The sequence below is a fragment of the Equus przewalskii genome, chromosome 15, assembly GCF_037783145.1.
Source record: "Equus przewalskii isolate Varuska chromosome 15, EquPr2, whole genome shotgun sequence".
Lineage (NCBI taxonomy): Eukaryota > Metazoa > Chordata > Mammalia > Perissodactyla > Equidae > Equus > Equus przewalskii.
In genome coordinates, this window is record NC_091845.1 from 13,092,527 (window position 1) to 13,109,996 (window position 17,470).

Below are 17,470 nucleotides of genomic sequence, written 5' to 3' on the forward strand. Positions count from 1 at the left end.
ATACCTATGGAAGGGTAGGCAGGAAGCAGGACTGGGTAGAGGGAGATGCCAAGACCACAGTGCAGGCCCGGTGAGTCCCAGCCAATCCCGCAGAGAGCTCTGGGGTATACATGGCCCGTAGGGTTGAGCTGCCGGGTGCCGACATGGCTGGGCCTTTATGCTTCTGCTGTGCTTCATCATTGATGGCTCTGAGGTGGGCTGTCTGCAGCTGTGGGAAAGCCTTGAAGGAGCCGACAGCTGGAAGCTTCTGCCGACAGCACTCCCAGCAGCTGGAACAGCACTCGTTCCTTAAAGGGGGATCTGAGGGGTGCATCTCCACATCCTCAGTACCAGCTGAGATTCTGTGGGGGGCCAGGCCTGCCTGCAAAGTGAAGAAATGTTTTGAGTCTAGTTCCAAGAGGAATTATAACCCTTTTGGGAGCCTGGGATGTGAGAAACCTGTGGTGGAGGGTGACAGATGTGACATGGCTGGGGCTTGAGTTGGGGACCAGGACCACTCAGTGTCACAGAGTGAACTGAAGGTGATAGTGGGTGCTTTGCTGAAGCTGGTTCACAGTTCCCGTTCCACTTTGTGCTCCCTTCACTCTGCTCTCGCTCTTCCCCAGGCCTGATCATCCCGTTCTCCATGTCTCCTGGAACGATGCCGTCGCCTACTGTGCCTGGGCGGGAAAGCGGTTGCCCACAGAAGCTGAGTGGGAATACAGTTGTCGCGGAGGTCTGCAAAATAGGTACTGGAGGGGGGTGGGTCTCATCCTGCCCAACGATATGTTGACCTTTCTCTAAATCTGTGGAACTGAATTTGGTTAGAAAGTTGATTTAAAACAGCAGCAGCAACAACCGCTCTTTCTTACTGGGCCTTCCTCTTCTCCACGATGGTGCTTAGGAGACACTGACGCGTGGTCACCAGCCCCTCACAGCCCCCTAAAGCCAAGAGTCTGGTGAAGTGGGCTCCGTGCAGCTCCACTTACTCTGCCCCCTGGTGTTACGCAGTCCTCTTAGAGCCTCTTGGCAGGCTGCCTTGCTTTTCATATTTCCTTATTTTCAGCATCCCCTGAAGCTGCGGTATTTCTCAGCTTCTAGAGCCACGAGGCAGAAAACTCATGTTTGGGTCACATCTTCTAGGAAGGGCTCCTTAAAATAGCGAAGGCTGTGTAAAACAGTGTGGCGTGATGGTGCCCGATCCTGCTACCATATAAGTCCCGAATGATGTCTGCTTTCCCAGCCTTCTATCAGGCCTTCTTTTAGTTATGTCATTTATTTCAGGCCTCCTGAGTACTCGGGAGAGACTGAGGTTGTTGTGAACCTGACATGAGCTAGTTATGTGGAAGTTAAAAAAAAAATCCAGATTAAAAGCTTTGTTTATTTATATATTAAAAATTTTGAAAAATAGCTCACTCAGAACAACATTGCATTCCTTCTCTTGACTTTAATCCAGAAGCCTGTGCCTGTTTGACAGGCTGATGCCTGTGTCTCTTCTGACAGACTTTTCCCCTGGGGCAACAAACTGCAGCCGAAAGGCCAACATTATGCCAACATTTGGCAGGGCGAGTTTCCTGTGACCAACACTGGAGAGGATGGCTTCCGAGGAACCGCGCCTGTGAGTAGCGAGGCGTCTGAAGGACGGCAGCCCCAGAGGGCTGAGAAATGAGTAGAAATGAGTGGAAGGCATTGCTCACTCCCTGACCAGTGTTGCCACTTCTTGCGTTCATCCACTACCGCACACGGCAGATACTAATAATTAATCAAGCGTTCTTTTTTATAACACATTTTTCTTTCTGATTCCATAATACTTATTGTAGAAACTTAGGAAAAACAAGAAGAGTATAAAGGAGAAAATTAGAAAGATCTGGAATTCGACTGCCCAGAGATAACCCTTGTTAGCATTTTGGTGTGTTTCCTCCTGTTCGTTTTGATGCTAATAATGGCTGGTGGGTAGTGAGTGCTCACGGTGTGCCAGGCATGGTGCTAAGCCATTAGCATGAATTACCTCATTTAATGTCCATTCAACTCTGTAAGGCACAGAGAAGTTAATTAACTTGCCCAAGGTTACACAGCTGGAAAGCAGTGGAGCTGGGATTTGAACCAGGTCGGTTTGTTTCCAAAGCCCGTGCTCTTAAATAGCATACATGTCAGCATATGTGTTTCCGGTGTATACGTACCTGTATATTTTTTACATATTGCTTTGGGGTCATATTGAATACAATATTTAAAATCCTACTATTTTTCCCTGCTTAATAACAGGAACATTTTATCTGTCATTAACAGTTCTCCACAAATACCTTGTCTCTGAGCAGCTGGGTAACCAACCTGTCATTCGAATGAACCCTAATTTATTTACCTCTTATTGTTGCGAATTTAGGTTATATCTGTTTTTTTTCTAAACAATACACCAATGAACGTCTTGAATATAAACATAAGATTGTATCTCTGATGATTTTTTTAAGGTGGATTCCCAGCTGTGAAATCAATGAGTCAAAGGCTAGAAACCTTTCTTGGTAAGAGTGTTAGGTGTGTGGCCAGATCGTTTTCCGGAGAGCATGTGGCGTGTTTCGCTCCATGAGTGCGCGATTGCTCCTCTCTCACTGTTCTCTGCGAGCAAATCATACACTACTGAGGCACTGTTAAAGACACTTCATTTCTCTCAGTACAATGAGGAAGGAAGTCCTGTGGTGGGGAAACAGCACCTCACTGGGTCTATTGTTACAGAGAATAATTTTCTTTCAACAGTCTTTCAAATAGTTGTCGTTTTTTTTGATATTTGTATTTTTGTTTCACACAAAAATAGTTCCTCCAAAGTTGATTTCTAAATGTAACACAGATACATTATTTAGAACATGACCAAATGATTCCAGAATTTCAACTGAAATAATAAACAAGTGAGAGAGACAGATCAAGACATTTTTGGAAAAAATGAAGAGTAAGGAGACACTTGGTCTACCAGAAATTTAAAAATATTTTGAGCTATCGTAGTTAAAGCATTATAGTTTTATTTCTGGCAGAATTAATGTAAAAAATAAATTACATAAGGATATGTAGCCCTTAAATTGGTATATGAGTGAATATGTGTGTGCATATAAAATTCTGTGTATATGCATTAGGAATGTGATAAAGGAACCACGACAGACCAAAGGGAAAAGGATGCATTATTCAGTAGAGACAAAGGACTAATCAGATCATCTTGTAGTTGGTTCCTCCAAAGTCTCCTTCAGGATACTGGTGTTCTTGTAGGTACATAGTTTTATTCAGTAAAACAAGTGATTAGAGGTCTTGGGGACTAAACTCAAACTTCATATGGGTAAGAAGCCCAGCTGGTACCTCGTGGGCCACTTTTGGTCCTGAGAACTGGTGCTGCAGGATGAACAGAAAGTATCAGTTAAGGTGCCTGATGGGGAGGCTGCCCATGAGACCCTAGCAAAGATGTTGATTGATGCACACAGCAGGACAGTGGCTGTCCAAGTGTTACACACTGCTAAGGAGTGGTCAACAACTCACCTGTGATGCACTAACCCTGAACATGGATGGCCCTGGAGTGATGGGCCCATACCTTCTTTGGCAGTGGACACATGAGAGAGACTAGTACGAGAAGCACCTCAGCAGCCTGGATCCCCCTCAGGGATGCTAGGCTGTGAGAAGTAGGGCCACTGCAGTAAGCCTTGAGGCTTAAGGCGTGGGCTTCTGATGGACCAGACACATTTTATAAGCGCCTGTCAGTTTTAGTAAAGGGCCACAAGAAGGCTATATTGGACAGGTATGAATATTTTACTGCATTTACTGCTGCAGAGTTTCATATCACTAATTAAGTGCCTAAGCCTCCAAGGAAAGTAGTCATTTATTCTCAAGTCAGTCCACCTTTTCAGAAAACACAAAATTCCATATGAAATAAGGACACTTTACAGATGTTTAGAGTTAGAACATTTAACTGGGAGTTTAGCAGATGTCTACTTGGAATATATTTAACAGAACTTTCCTGAAGAAGTTGCCGTGGAAGTTCCTGAGACAAAATTGGAATGGTTACCAGGAGCCCTCAGAGAACCAATTTGAGAAACAAGACCCGAGGAGAAAGCAGCAGCAAGCCACTTCCGCTTGTGTTTGATTGAGATTTAACAAGATCTCTGTCTTTAATTGGGGCGGTTTACTCAGAGAATCATTTCAAGTCCACCTCAGCTGCCCTGTGTGTCCACATTCTCTGGTCAGCGGAGAGCAGGAATTCAGCTTCAGTGATGGGATGGACCACAACGAAATAGCTCCCTCACCTGCTGTTTTATGTATTTTATTATTTCCGATCTGATTTTAAACTGAGCAAACTATTCTGACCACAGTGAACCTAAAGAATTGGATTCATATTTTGCTTGGCTGCTGTTACACAGTTATTAGTGTGTTTTGGTTTTAATGCCTACCAGCTCATTCACCTGAAAATAAGTGTGTTTGAAGTATTTTTCATATATTGTGCATTTGTTTCCTTTTGAGGTTCCTGGACGGAAGCTTTGGTTAGTGTGATTAACGTAACAATAAGCAGTTACAATTTTTATTCTCCTTAGTGGCATGCTCACATATGGTAGTTTTGGAGGAGTGACCTTCACATTTTGCCTCACTTAAACATCAAATTATTTAAAGGGGAAAAAAAACCCCAAACCTTTGTGTAGATACTATTATTTCCTCATCTTCTGGTTTAACAGGACCAGATAGGTTAAATTGCGTGTGCAACAGCTGCTGAGTGTTGGCACATAAAGAGGACCTCAGGCAGACTGCCTTGAGAGTTCCAGAAACCTGGGAAAGGGCTGCTTCCTCCAGAAGGTTTGTTTCATCTTTAATTGCTCTTGCACCCCGGCTTCTTCCCTTCTTTCCCTGAGACAAATAAGTTTCTTCTTTCTTTCCTACTCCTTCCAGCTATTATCCCACCTTGCTCTTTCTGGTCATCTCCACATTCTTGAAAGAACAGTTTATGCCTGTGGCCTCCCCTCCTTTACTGTCCCTCTAATCTTTGAACTCTGACCTCGATTCCCAAGAGATACTTCTGCTTTTGTGGAGGATACAACACCAGCCAGAAATCTCTCCCTCTTGGGAATTTCTGCAGCATTTTCTTTCACACTCTTCCCTACTCATCCCACTCTGCCTTTAAGAACTGGATTTTTTGTTTTTGGTATATTCTTCTTTTCTCCCTCATTAAGCTCTTCGATGTCTTCTGTCATTGAACCCCTTCCTGCCTTTAGTTGACATGCGTGGAATTACTGAATGAACCAGTCAATAAGTACTGCCGTTTTCTTAATGGATGCTGAGTGTGGAAGCAGAGTGGTAAAATTTTTCAGCTTTCTACTTTATCCAGAGTAAGTTCTTTTTGGAGTAGCTTCATAACTTTGACTGAAGTGCTCTGAATTGAAGTGCCCAGGTCTCAGATGTTTCCATATTCATGTGTAAGACCTGAAACCTTCTTCAAGGCAAATAGAGATGAATTTTAGTTTATTCATTCCTTAAGTCCTGCTTCATTAGTATGGGAAAAAATAAGAATTTATAAAAAGATTTTTTGAAAACCCCAAGGATAACTTGATTTTTTTAATTTTAAAAATGAAATTTTTCTTTATGTTTGAGCATTTCCATTAAAAAAGGTTGGAAAAAAATTTGTCACTAAAATAACAAAACTGTTCTGCATGTACTATTGTTTAAAGTTTTTTCTCTTGCTCCCCTCCCCATCCTCCTTCTTATAAAAGCTTTACGCTTTGGTTCTGTGTCTGTGACAATATGATGTGGCAGACTGTCTGACCTGCCTTTGGAATGTGATATAATTGCTTGCTGAAGCACGTGTACACTTTGCCTCATACTTCCAGATTCCAGAGACTGCAAACCCTCCCTTACAAATATGCTAGATAGTGAATTCACATTTCTTTATAAAAACAAATCCCCTCAGTGTTTTGATGATGATGACTGAGGCTTAAAGATAAGATGGTGAGTTGGAGGGGGCTGGTGGAGAGGAAAGAATTGGCTTGGGGTCTCTCAGGGCTAAAAGACAGTGTGTGGGCAGCGTAGCTCAGTTCTGATGACAAGACTCATATTGGGTCTAATAGGATGTTCCTGTTATGCTTTTGAAGGTCTAAGTGTCATCAACCCCCACCCTTCCCATCAGGTACAGATTTGATTTATGATCACTATTAGTCTCTCTATTAGGAATAATTTCACTGGCTTTCCTACATGTAATATAAACTCTCCTTAGGTTTTTAAACTTCCTTTGAGAGCTCAAAGCCAAAAAGTGTCTTTTCCTTTGAGAACTCAAAGCCAAAAAATGTCTCTTTCTTTGTATTTACATTGGCCAAATTATATTTAGACTGTTGGAATGAAAATAAATATTCATACTTTGAAGTTATAGCTCTTAGTGCAATTCTGTACCTAAGAGGTTTTCTAAACAAGGTGAGTAGTTTGACAGCATTTTTCCTTTTTTTATTTCTAGGTTGATGCCTTTCCTCCCAATGGTTATGGCTTATACAATATAGTAGGGAATGCATGGGAGTGGACTTCAGACTGGTGGACTGTTCACCATTCTGTTGAAGAGACGCTTAACCCAGTGAGTATCATTCTCAGAGTACATAGTCTGAAAAGGCTACATCCATCCCCTGGGCAGTCTGTGGCAAGAATTTCTTGTGTTTCTGAGGAGTATTTATATACTCTTGAAATTAATCTTGGAATTTCCCCAAAGGGATATTAAACACGTCTCTTATCTTAACTTAAAGCATTGTATAAAAGTGTCTATGAGCATTTTATGTGCTGCTGGATTGTGATGGTGATAATTATTTGAGGAATCTGTCTATAACTTTAGAAATTATCTTCATCTCATAAATTTGATCAGAGTGAGATATATAAATAACTATGCAAAATTCATTAATGTTTTATTAATAATTAGTGAGATCGGCTAGATGATATTTATCATGCATCTGGTTGCCTGAGTTTTCATAGGTTGAAATTTTGATTCAGGAGCGTTATTTGGAGAAAACGAGAAAGGGTACTTTCTGAGTGAATGTTGAGTCAGGAAGTTGAATCATTTAGTGATTATTTCCTGACCTCCGCAGTATGTCAGTTCAATGCGTCGTATGCCTTAGGAACCTAAGACAACCATGTTTGTCTAAGTTGTACCTGTTTTGGTATGGGAAGAATGTTGAATGCAGCTAGTATACTGCTTTGTTTCTAAAGCCAAGCTCTCTCAACAGAATATACAAAAATTGACACACTGTGTGGAAAATACTTCCTTTAAAAAGAATGTCTCTGAATATTTTTTGTTGCGTGAACAGATTGGGGGAAAAATACCACATAAAAATCCTATCTCTAGCAAACTAGACATTCATAAGTCAGATCCAAGAATGTATATTTATATCAAAACCAGCTAGACTGGGAACTTGATATGCTTAATATTAAACCTTAACCTTTTGAAAAAGCACAAAGGGTAATAATAAAGGAAACTAATTCTTCAACTCTTCTCGGAGAGTTAAACAGCTCAGAGTAATTGAAGAAATTGTCAGACTCTGTGCCTCAGGCCATTTTTCAGAATGTAGGGATAAATTTGTTTGATATGCATGATTTTTCTTTACAGAATAACACGTGGGCTGCTCATGAATAATCTAGAGACACAGATCTACTTCTTTGGGTGCAGATGAAAAAGCTGAGTTCTTCAGAAACTGTCATTCCGCCTTCATTTTCCTTGTACTTTCTGGCAGGGCTGGTGGAAGTAGTGGTCAAAGACAGTCCATCTCTCCAAAATGAGACTAAGGTTGTGAAATTCTTGGTGGGTTTGTGGTTGGGAGATACCATTCTCTACTGGCAAGATGTGACTTGGTATTTGCTGTCAGAACCAGAAATAGAATTTTCTTCCCCTCAGATCAAAGCATCTGCATGTTTGGAAGGGGGTGCACAAGGCTTCAGAATTCTGGCAAGTTGTGAATGTATCTATCTGGCCATCTGTTGTCGAGCTGAGTGCTTATTAGCGTTCAGTTTTATAACGGCTTGTGTTTCTTCTAAGGATTTGCAGAAAAATTCACATTTTTCTTGTTTTCACCCATCTCAGGCTGTATCTTGGATGTTGTTCTTACTCTACAAATTGTTCTCATTTTAGGTTTCTCTTTGTCACAGTGGCCTCATTTGCTTCCTGATTTGACTCAGGTGAAATTCAACAGTTTTGAGAACTAAACCCCAATGCCCTAGAAAACTCAGACTCCATCTTTCAAATCTTTCAACTTTCCCTCATTTCCTTCCTCTCTCATCTGAGTTACTGCATCAGCCTCCCAGTTGGGCCCCCTGCCTTCACTCTCTTGGCTCTAATGCAGCTAGAATGATCTCTCTAGAGATCAGATCGAATACTGTCACTCCTTTGTTCAAAATCCATCAGTGGCTCCTTCTTGTCTAAAGAATAAGGTACAATCTCTTGAACATGACTTCAAAGGCTAAAATAATTTAGCCCTTGCTTGTTTCTCTCTGGCCATACTCTTTTTTCTTCTTTGAACCTTTAATTATGAAATGTTGCAAAAATTCAGAAAAGTACAGAAAATAGTATAACAGATATGTATGTACCTACCATTTAGATTTAAAAAATGTTAACAGTTTACTGTATTTACTGTATTTTTTTAACCAAAGAAAAGGGACAAAAACTATTCTCCTAGTCAACAATTGGAATTATCAATATTTTTAATTTAAGCTGTTCTGGTCAGTGTATAGTACTATCTCATTGTGATTTTTTTTTTTTTAAGATTTTATTTTTCCTTTTTCTCCCCAAAGCCCCCCGGTACATAGTTGTATATCTTTAGCTGTGGGTCCTGCTAGTTGTGCCATGTGGGATGCCGCCTCAGCATGGCTTGATGAGCAGTGCCATGTTGTGCCCAGGATCCGAACCGGTGAAACCCTGGGCCTCTGAAGTGGAACACGCGAACTTAACCACTTGGCCACGGGGCCGGCCCCTCACTGTGATTTTTTAGTCGTCATGTTTTAAAGTCTGCATCTGATAACTCTGATATCCAGCTGCCCTGTTGATCTGCTTCTGTGTCTGTCATTCTTAGTTTTTGGTTACCTCTTGTTTTCTCACATGCCTGGTTATTTTTGATTGAGTACTAGACATTGTATGTGAAAAACTGTAGAGAATATTTGAGATCTGGATAGTATGAACGTTCTCTAGAGAGGATTTACCTTTGCTTCTGGAAACTTTTATTTCAGATTAGTTTATTTCAGTCAGGAATTGAGATTATTTGAATCTGAACTTCAGTCACTGTGGAGACCAGTCTGGGTGTAGTTCTTTAGCGTGCCAACCAAAAGTCTGGGGGTTTTACCATGACTCTTCTTCCTTGAAGGGCCCTGAACTCCAATTTTTTATTGCCTTAGGCCATGAGTCTGTTGAAAGTTCTGTTCAGCTTCTCAGCCTTATAGCGACTGCCATTTGAATTCACAGGCTTCTAGGGAAAACAGGTTCACTTCTCTGACTTTACCTTCTCTCTGGGATTTGAGCTCTGCAGTTCATCGCAATTATGGTAGTTCTCACCTCTTCTGGTTAAAACTCCTCCTTCTTTGAGGTCTTAATTTCTTTGCCTTCCTTCCCTAATGACATCTCTATCTCCTGTGCCTAGCAAAGAACCTGGTACATAATCGTTGGTCCTGTAAAGCCAATTCTAGATACCTAGAGTTGAGGGAGTTTGATCATTGTTCATATTCCAGGTGTTTCAAAAGGAAAGGCTGGATAGAAGCAGACATTTTCAGGGAAAGTTTTGAACCAAAATATCCATGTGATTAGTAAACATTTCAACCCAAGAACTGACCTCTTCAGTGTTATATATATATGTTAGCTTCAAGAGTAACTTAAAATGACAAATCATTTTAAAACTTCTTTGCAAAGCTTGGAAAAGGTTAGTGCTCTGTATGCAAAGGCTATTTAGAGAATATATTTTTCTTACTCAGTGACTTCCAGGGAGCAAAAGTTAATCATTAGTGTTTATTTTATTCAGCAGTCATTTATGGCAAAAGCAAGTGGTAGAAACACCTTGTGTGCTTTGTACACACAATCCTGAGAGAGGCTGAGGTATTTGTACGAAGTGAGGGTCGGTTTGGTCTTAGCTGGTAGGAGGTTGTGGGGAGCATGCATGCATGCATGCTCACGTGCATGTGTGTGTGTTTTCTAGAGCTGCTTAAGATGTATCACCCCTTCAACAGACACCATCTGGAGTGTGGCCATTACTTCTTCTAAATTTTTTTTTAAGCAAATAATCCAAAAAAAAGATGATTTGTGCTTTTTTTCCTTTTCAGTTACTTAACCCCAAGACCCATATTAATCTGTGGCAGTATGTAGTGATTTCAGTAAAAGAATGTATGGACTTATATAGCTTCCTAATTTCCCATACCTGCATACTCATTCGCTCTCACTATCCAGGTACCATCCATAGTGAATAGTGTGTTAGATGAAAGGATGGAGTGATCTATAATATCCTTCCCACTCTAACTTAGAGGGACACAGTCTCATTTGGGCAGCTTTTTTTCTAAGGGAAAGAACTCCAGTTTGGAATTTGTCAAAGTAACTTGGATTATAGCTCTGCTACTTAATATTAAAGGAATCCCTCTAAACTTAGAATATATCTTAAGTTTCCTTCTCTACAAATTGGGAATCATTATACCTATCTCATAAAATTATTGTGAAATTAAATTTGATAATGTTGTATGTGAAATTACTTTATTCCTCAAAAGTGCTTTTGTTGTTGTTTACTATTTTTGTTTGAATTACATTTTGGCTACCTAATTCGGATAATATATGCTTCTACTGAGCAGAGTTAATGAGGAATGTTGGCCTTTGGAAGCAGAGGAGAAGTGGTATTTATAAATAATGAGGGCTTGGTATTCTTCCTATACTTAGCCTTTGGTGGCATGTCACATAGTCATCCTTACAATGAAAAACTCACTTGTGCTTCATGGCTCCTTAAGGTCCAGTGGGAATAAAGTTTCCAAAAAGTATTCCTCCTCTGAATGAATCCCTGCTGCTTGCCAAATTCTTTTAGCCAAAGATTCTGTTTGTTTTGTTTTTGTCATTGTGGAATGTGATTGTGTAATTAGATTGTATAGCTCTAGACATTTTGGGAAGTGTGTTATTTCACGAGGCTGTTTTGACATTGTATAGAATTGACCGGGGAGGTTATACACCTTCCTTGTCTGTCCTCCATGGTTTGCAGAGTTTGTGCTCTGCTTGTTTTGAAGGGCACTCCTCTGAGCCCTTGCCCATCGCACATGGCACACTGGTCAACCCTCTGACCTGAGGTCAGCATGTACAGCATGCTGGTAGGTGTTGACCTTATCAGTCCTGCTCGGACTTCTTTGCCCTTGGATGATTGGACTTGGGTTACTTTTGTCCATCTTCTACACACCACACTTGATCATTTCTCTTCCTAATAACCCTTCCTCTGGCCTTCCACCACTGCATGTGCTACAAAATGGTAGTATGTGCAACATAATGTAGAACAGTGTGCAGCAAAAATGGTAGACTCCTGCTTAGCCTGTCTCCTGGTCCTCCTCTGCCTTATGGCAGGCATGAGACTGCCCTTGTCTGAGCCTGGCAAAACCCAGCAAATATCACATTGTCCTTAGTTGGGACTGCTACACCCATTGACTACCCCATAGGTAGCCTCATCAATTCAGCAAGCATTCATTGAGTACTTAGTGCTAGGAGGAGGAGTTGATTGATAATTATTACCTGCTATAAGGCCTTCGTTCACGTATTTTTAATGAGCACATTTTATGAATGTGAATAAATTAGTTTGATGGAGAAGTAACCTAGTATTCAAAATGAAAAAGGCATGAAAGTGGTAATGAAGTTGACTTAAACTTGATAATGGGTTAATATAGTTGCAAATTGTACTTAGTAAAGTGCTAAGAGGAAGGCAGGGTGATCAAAATGTCAGCCTCCTGGGACTATGTTTAGGAAAAGAATTTTATCTTCTTCCCCCTAATGGAAGATGGAAATTTTCCTGGAGGAAGAGCTAATGTTTATCCATTGCCACTTTTCTTTGTGGTTCTGGAGCGAGATTAATCATCCAGAAACAGCAACAACAAAAAACAATTGAGAAATAGAAGTAAGCGTGAATGTATATGGCTCAGATATTTAGATCCTGGAAACATATTTCTGAATACATGCTTCTTGCTTGAAAAGAGTGAATGCTAATTCCAACTGCTATTCAAAGATCGTAAAAACACTATTTCTACTTCACAATAAAATTACCTTCAAAGCTTCACATTATCACGATTGACTCTTCTTGAGCAAATAGAGCAGGACACTCAAATGTATCATGGCCTCCTCTCTTAGTTTAGAGGATCAGTGGATCTTAAAGGTGGGAAATGGAAACTTCCAGCCTCTATCCCCGCAGGAATCGCTTCATTGATATCCCTGACAGCTGCGGTCCTGTATCCTCTAGCTAAAAACTTGCTGGGGAGCAAGAACTCTCTAACACCTAGAGCAACATGTTGTGTTATCAGATGTTCTCACCATTTGAAGGTTCCTATGGCCAACCAAAATATTCCTCCCTGGAGCTTCAACCCACTGGTCCTCATTCTGGAGCTGGTGAGAACACAGAACACGTCTTCTTTCTGTCTTGTACATGAAAGCTTTTCAGATACCTAAAGAGTCACAGCATGTGTTCCTTTGCCTTTCTCTTTCTAGATAAGCATCTCCATCCCTTCAGCTGCATTCTGGATAACTTGGTTTCCAATCTGGGGCAGCCTGGGTTACATTCCTCTGAATAACAGGAGTGAAAAAAAAAGTCCCTTTCTCTAAATGGCACCCAGAATTATACACAATGTTCTAGATGTTCCCTGATAGGTACCAGTAATAGTAAGGCTGTCCTTTTGCATCATTCTCTCTCATCAAGTCTCAGATTGTGTTAGCAGTTAAGAGTTGAGCCAGTGTAATCCAATAGAGCTAGGTTTGAATTTCGTTGCTGTAACTGTGGCTTAGCGGTTGTGTGACCCTGAGCAAGTCACTTAACTACTCTGGGACTCAGTTTGCTTCTTTCTTAAATGGAGATGAAGATTCCTGCCTCGTAGAGTTGTGAGGAACTGAGAGAGTGTTTGTAGTCACTTAGCATAGTATTTGGCAGATAGCAAGCACACAGTACATGACAGCTTCTGTTTTAATCATTATTAGTACTATACTACTCCTGCGTGTCCTAGTACTGTTATTATGAGGAGCAGCAGCAGCAACAGGAAGAGCAGCCTCTCACTGTTGGCCCCTAATCAGCTTGTAGCCAAATAAAAGTTCCCTTTTAATTAATTAATTTATTATTTGTGTATTATTTTTATCCCTTTTATCTTATTGTCCTCTGTATATATTGATTTTAGGCTAAGACTCCCCAAATATTGTTGCTATGCAGCTATTTTGTATGCAGCTATTTTTTAAAAAGTAGTTTAAAAAAACTCTCTGGAATTTTCTCTTTATGTTTTGTAGCTGCATTTTGAAACTTAATGCAGAGCCTATCTCTTCTCACCATCAAATTCAAATTTTTTATGGGTTTCAACCTTGAGAGACAGCTTATAAACATCATTGCCACTATCAGTGCTGTGATTTATGGTAGTAGCTGTCCCTTCCAGCTTATTATAATCGACAGATTTGGCTGGGTTTTTGTCATTCATACAATGTGAATGGGACAAGGTTCATAGCAGAGCCCAGCAGCCCTAGGGTCAGCCCACGTTTGCTGAGGACTTCCTGTGTTATCAGACTCTATCTGTTCTTGCGAATGTAAGAGGCATGAGACAGGCCTGGCTGTTAGGAAGCTGGAGTTCCCGGGAGAAGCTGGGTAGTGATAGATAAGTCAGAAGGCGCTGTGCTGAGAATTGTTGCTGATACAGTTGAGGTGGGAGCCTCTGCCAGCTCTCTGCTGGTTGGAGCTGGGAAGCCTTCTCCAAGGAGGCGCCCTTAGAAAGGATGGCAGCAGTTGGAGAAGCCACTCTGCTAGGTCCTTGACATCCAGACATAAGAAAAGACAGGGCACAGCCTTTTGAGAAATTCTTGGTAAGCGGAGAAAGGGTTTTCGTCCTTTCTCTCCCTGCTACTTTGTTTCTTTTCTTTTTCTTTTTTTAATTGGGTTCATAATAGTTTACATCAATGTGAGATTTCAGTTGTACATTATTTCTTGACTGTCACCACGTAAGTGTTCCCCTTCACCCCCTGTGCCTGCCCCCTACTCCCCTTCCCCTGGTAACCACTGAACTGTTTTCTTTGTCCATGTGTTTGTTTATACTCCACATATGAGTGAAATTATCTGGTGTTTGTCTTTCTCAGACTGGCTTATTTCGCTTAGCATAATTCCCTCCAGGTCCTTCCATGTTATTGCAAATGGGATGATTTTGTCTTTTTTATGGCTGAGTAGTATTCCATTGTGTGAACATGTATATATATATATATATACACACACCACATCTTCTTTATGCAATCATCAGTCGACAGGTACTTGGATTGTTTCCATGTCTTAGCTATTGTGAATAGTGCTGCAACGAACATAGGGGCGCTTATGTTACTCTGGATTGTTGATTCCAAATTGTTTGGGTAGATACCCAGTAGTGGCATAGCTGGGTCATATGATATTTCTATTTTTAGTTTTTTGAGGAATCTCCATACTGTTTTCCATAGTGGCTGCACCAGTTTGCATTCCCACCAGCAGTGTATGAGGGTTCCCTTCTCTCCACACCCTCTCCAACATTTCTTATTTTTAGTCTTACTGATTATTGCCATTTTAACACGTGTAAAGTGGTATCTCAGTGTAGTTTTGATTTGCATTTCCCTGATGATTAGTGATGTTGAACATCTTTTCATGTGTTTATTGGCCATCTGTATATCTTCTTTGGAAAAATACCTGTTCATATCCTCTGCCCATTATTTGATCAGTTTGTTTTTTTATTGTTCAGTTGTATGAGTTCCTCATGTATTATGGAGATTAATCCCTTGGCAGATATATGATTTGCAAATATTTTCTCCCAATTGGTGAGTTGTCTCTTTGTTTTGATTCTAGTTTCTTTTGCCTTGCAGAAGCTCTTTAGTCTGATGAACTCCCACTTGTTTATTTTTTCTTTTGTTTCCCTTATCTGAGACGACATGGTATTCGAAAAGATCCTTTTTAGTTCGATGTCAAAGAGTGTACTACCAATATTATCTTCCAGAAGTTTTATAGTTTCAGGACTTATCTTCAAGTCTTTGATCCATTTTGAGTTTATTTTTGTGTATGGCATGAGATAATGGTCTACTTTCATTCTTTTGCATGTGGCTGTCCAGTTTTCCCAACACCATTTATTGAAGAGACTGTCTTTTCTCCATTGTGTGTGCTTGGCACCTTTGTCGAAGATGTGTGGTTTTATTTCTGGGCTTTCAGTTCTGTTCCATTGATGTGTGTGCCTGTTTTTGTACCAGTACCATGCCTGCTTTCAGTTTCTTGAAGTAAATGTCTAGCCATCGGTATCCTAAGCCACAGCTGCCCTCAACTTGCCCTTCAGTCCTGAAGTGTCGTGGCTTTTCCATGCTCGAAGTAAAAGTAAAAGCAGTGAGAGGAGAGTGTGTGTGCATGTCTGTATGTGTGCATGCACTCGTGCCCTTGTTTCTTTCAGTTTTGCTGCAGTGTATTCTTTCCCTCCTCATGGGAGTGTTAGAACTGCCTAAACAATTTCTGTTAGCTCAGCGGCTAGGGGCTTTGGAGAGTGACTTGTAAATTGTCTTGCTTCCTTTGGTATGCTCAGTAAAACGGCTTTTATGAGCTATCTTTTGTCACAGTGTATGGCACTCCTGGGAAGGGAGAACCACGTGTTCTAAGATTGTGGTAGCAGAAGGTGGGTTGGGGTTATAACAGAAACGTTAAATGGAAGGAGTGAAGAGTCTGCTAATGTGGTTATTTGCTGTCCTTAGTCAAGTTCTTCCTGCTGCACTGAATACCAGAACCGTTGTTACGTGACGAAAGCAGAGGCCGGTAGCCTGGGTTTCCATCTGAGATTTAGCTTTAAAATGTCGTAGGGCTGTAGGTGAGTCATCTCTCCCTTGTTCGGCTTAGTGCTTCATCTGTAAATTTTGCGAGGGATGTAGCAGGCCATTCGTGGGCACAGTAAATCTGGACAAGTGCCCTGGGGTCTGGTGCTGGCTTGGAAAGTAGGCAAAGATGGATGAGGAAGCTGGTAGTAACATGGTTAAGAGGACTAGTTTTAAAATGATTCAGACCTAGGTCCACATCTTAGTTCTGCTACTTGATGGCATGGTGGCCTTGGAGGAAGGAGATGACATCTTTTGATTCTGTTTCCTCATCTATAATATGGGAGGAACAATAAAATTTAAGGACATTGGGTTGTTCTGAGGATTAAGAAGAGGTTAGAGCACTTCGCACTGTGCCTGCCCCATAGTAAGCACTCTGTAAACGAAAGCTAGCTCTCTTTTTCTAAGCACCTCTCGGTCAGAATGTTTCCTTCTTGAAAATCCTCTCCCCTTCAGCACTTCCTCGTGTTGTTTGTTAGACCAGATTGTGTTATTTTTCTTTCATTTATTTAATAAGCATTTACTGAGGGCTTGCTCTGTGCTAGGGGCAGACATAAACATCCAATAGTGTGCTTACAGGGAGTTTGAATTTCAAAATCCCTAATTATGGTTCCTTACTTTCATGGTAAGGTTTCATGGTTTTTGCCCCACTGATGCTTAGGGAGTCAGAACCAAAGCCTGGGTTTTTGGTTTCCTTTCAAAGGTTGTTTATTCCTTCCCTTGTACCTCTGTTTACCTGGAAAGGGCCTTGGGGAAAGGAGAGTGGGAGGGCTTGCGGAGTCTCTGTCACTTGGCTCCCTTATTTATTTGGGTCCACAACTGACAGACCAGGTCTGAGCAGCTTTGCTGGGCAGAGGAGGGGTACTTGCCAAATTCTAGGTGGAAGTAGGCCACCATTATGGGTCAGTTGCTTGAGGATTTTATCTCCTGTCTTGGTGTGGTTTGAGGTATGAATTGACAGCCATAAGCTTAGGCAGTGCTTCCAGGGCCAAACCCTCTCAACCAGGCATGGCATCCTGTCTTCCACCTCTGGGGGCCTCCCTTCCCATCTTCTTCATACTCCGAGGTTTCCCTGGACAGACTTTTTTCTTGGTATTACAATTAATATCTCAGCCCCTAATCTATGCTTAACATTTTCAGCTAAGGCCTCTATCTCATCAACTTTGGCAGTCAACAAAGGCTAACTTAACATACATGTATCTTCCAACGCACAGAATAATTCTCCTATTTACAGGTTTTCACTGACAATAGTCCGTATTCGTAAAGTTTTCTCACTGCACTCCTAAATCAGAAGTGGAATCATTACAAATTGTTTGGGAAGAAAAAGTGTGGTTTCTGTCAACTTGAAGACGGTCCCCCAGGCCCTTCTCCACTCTAGTTTTCTATATTATTAGTGTAAAATGTGTTCTGGGTTACTAAAGAAGAGAGATGCCTCAGACCTTGCATCCTTGTGTAACAGCTGACTTT

General features: G+C 41.1%; 1 protein-coding gene across 5 annotated transcripts in view; it reads left to right on the forward strand.

The window, feature by feature from the left end:
• Positions 1-17,470, forward strand: part of SUMF1 (sulfatase modifying factor 1) — an 87,586-nt gene that overhangs the window by 40,610 nt on the left and 29,506 nt on the right. For all 5 annotated transcript variants that reach the window (XM_008519087.2, XM_070576715.1, XM_070576716.1 and 2 more), the window contains 3 exons: positions 606-728; positions 1,483-1,597; positions 6,440-6,553. In XM_008519087.2, the coding sequence (XP_008517309.2) occupies positions 606-728; positions 1,483-1,597; positions 6,440-6,553 (352 nt within the window). The remainder of the gene's footprint in view (positions 1-605; positions 729-1,482; positions 1,598-6,439; positions 6,554-17,470) is intronic.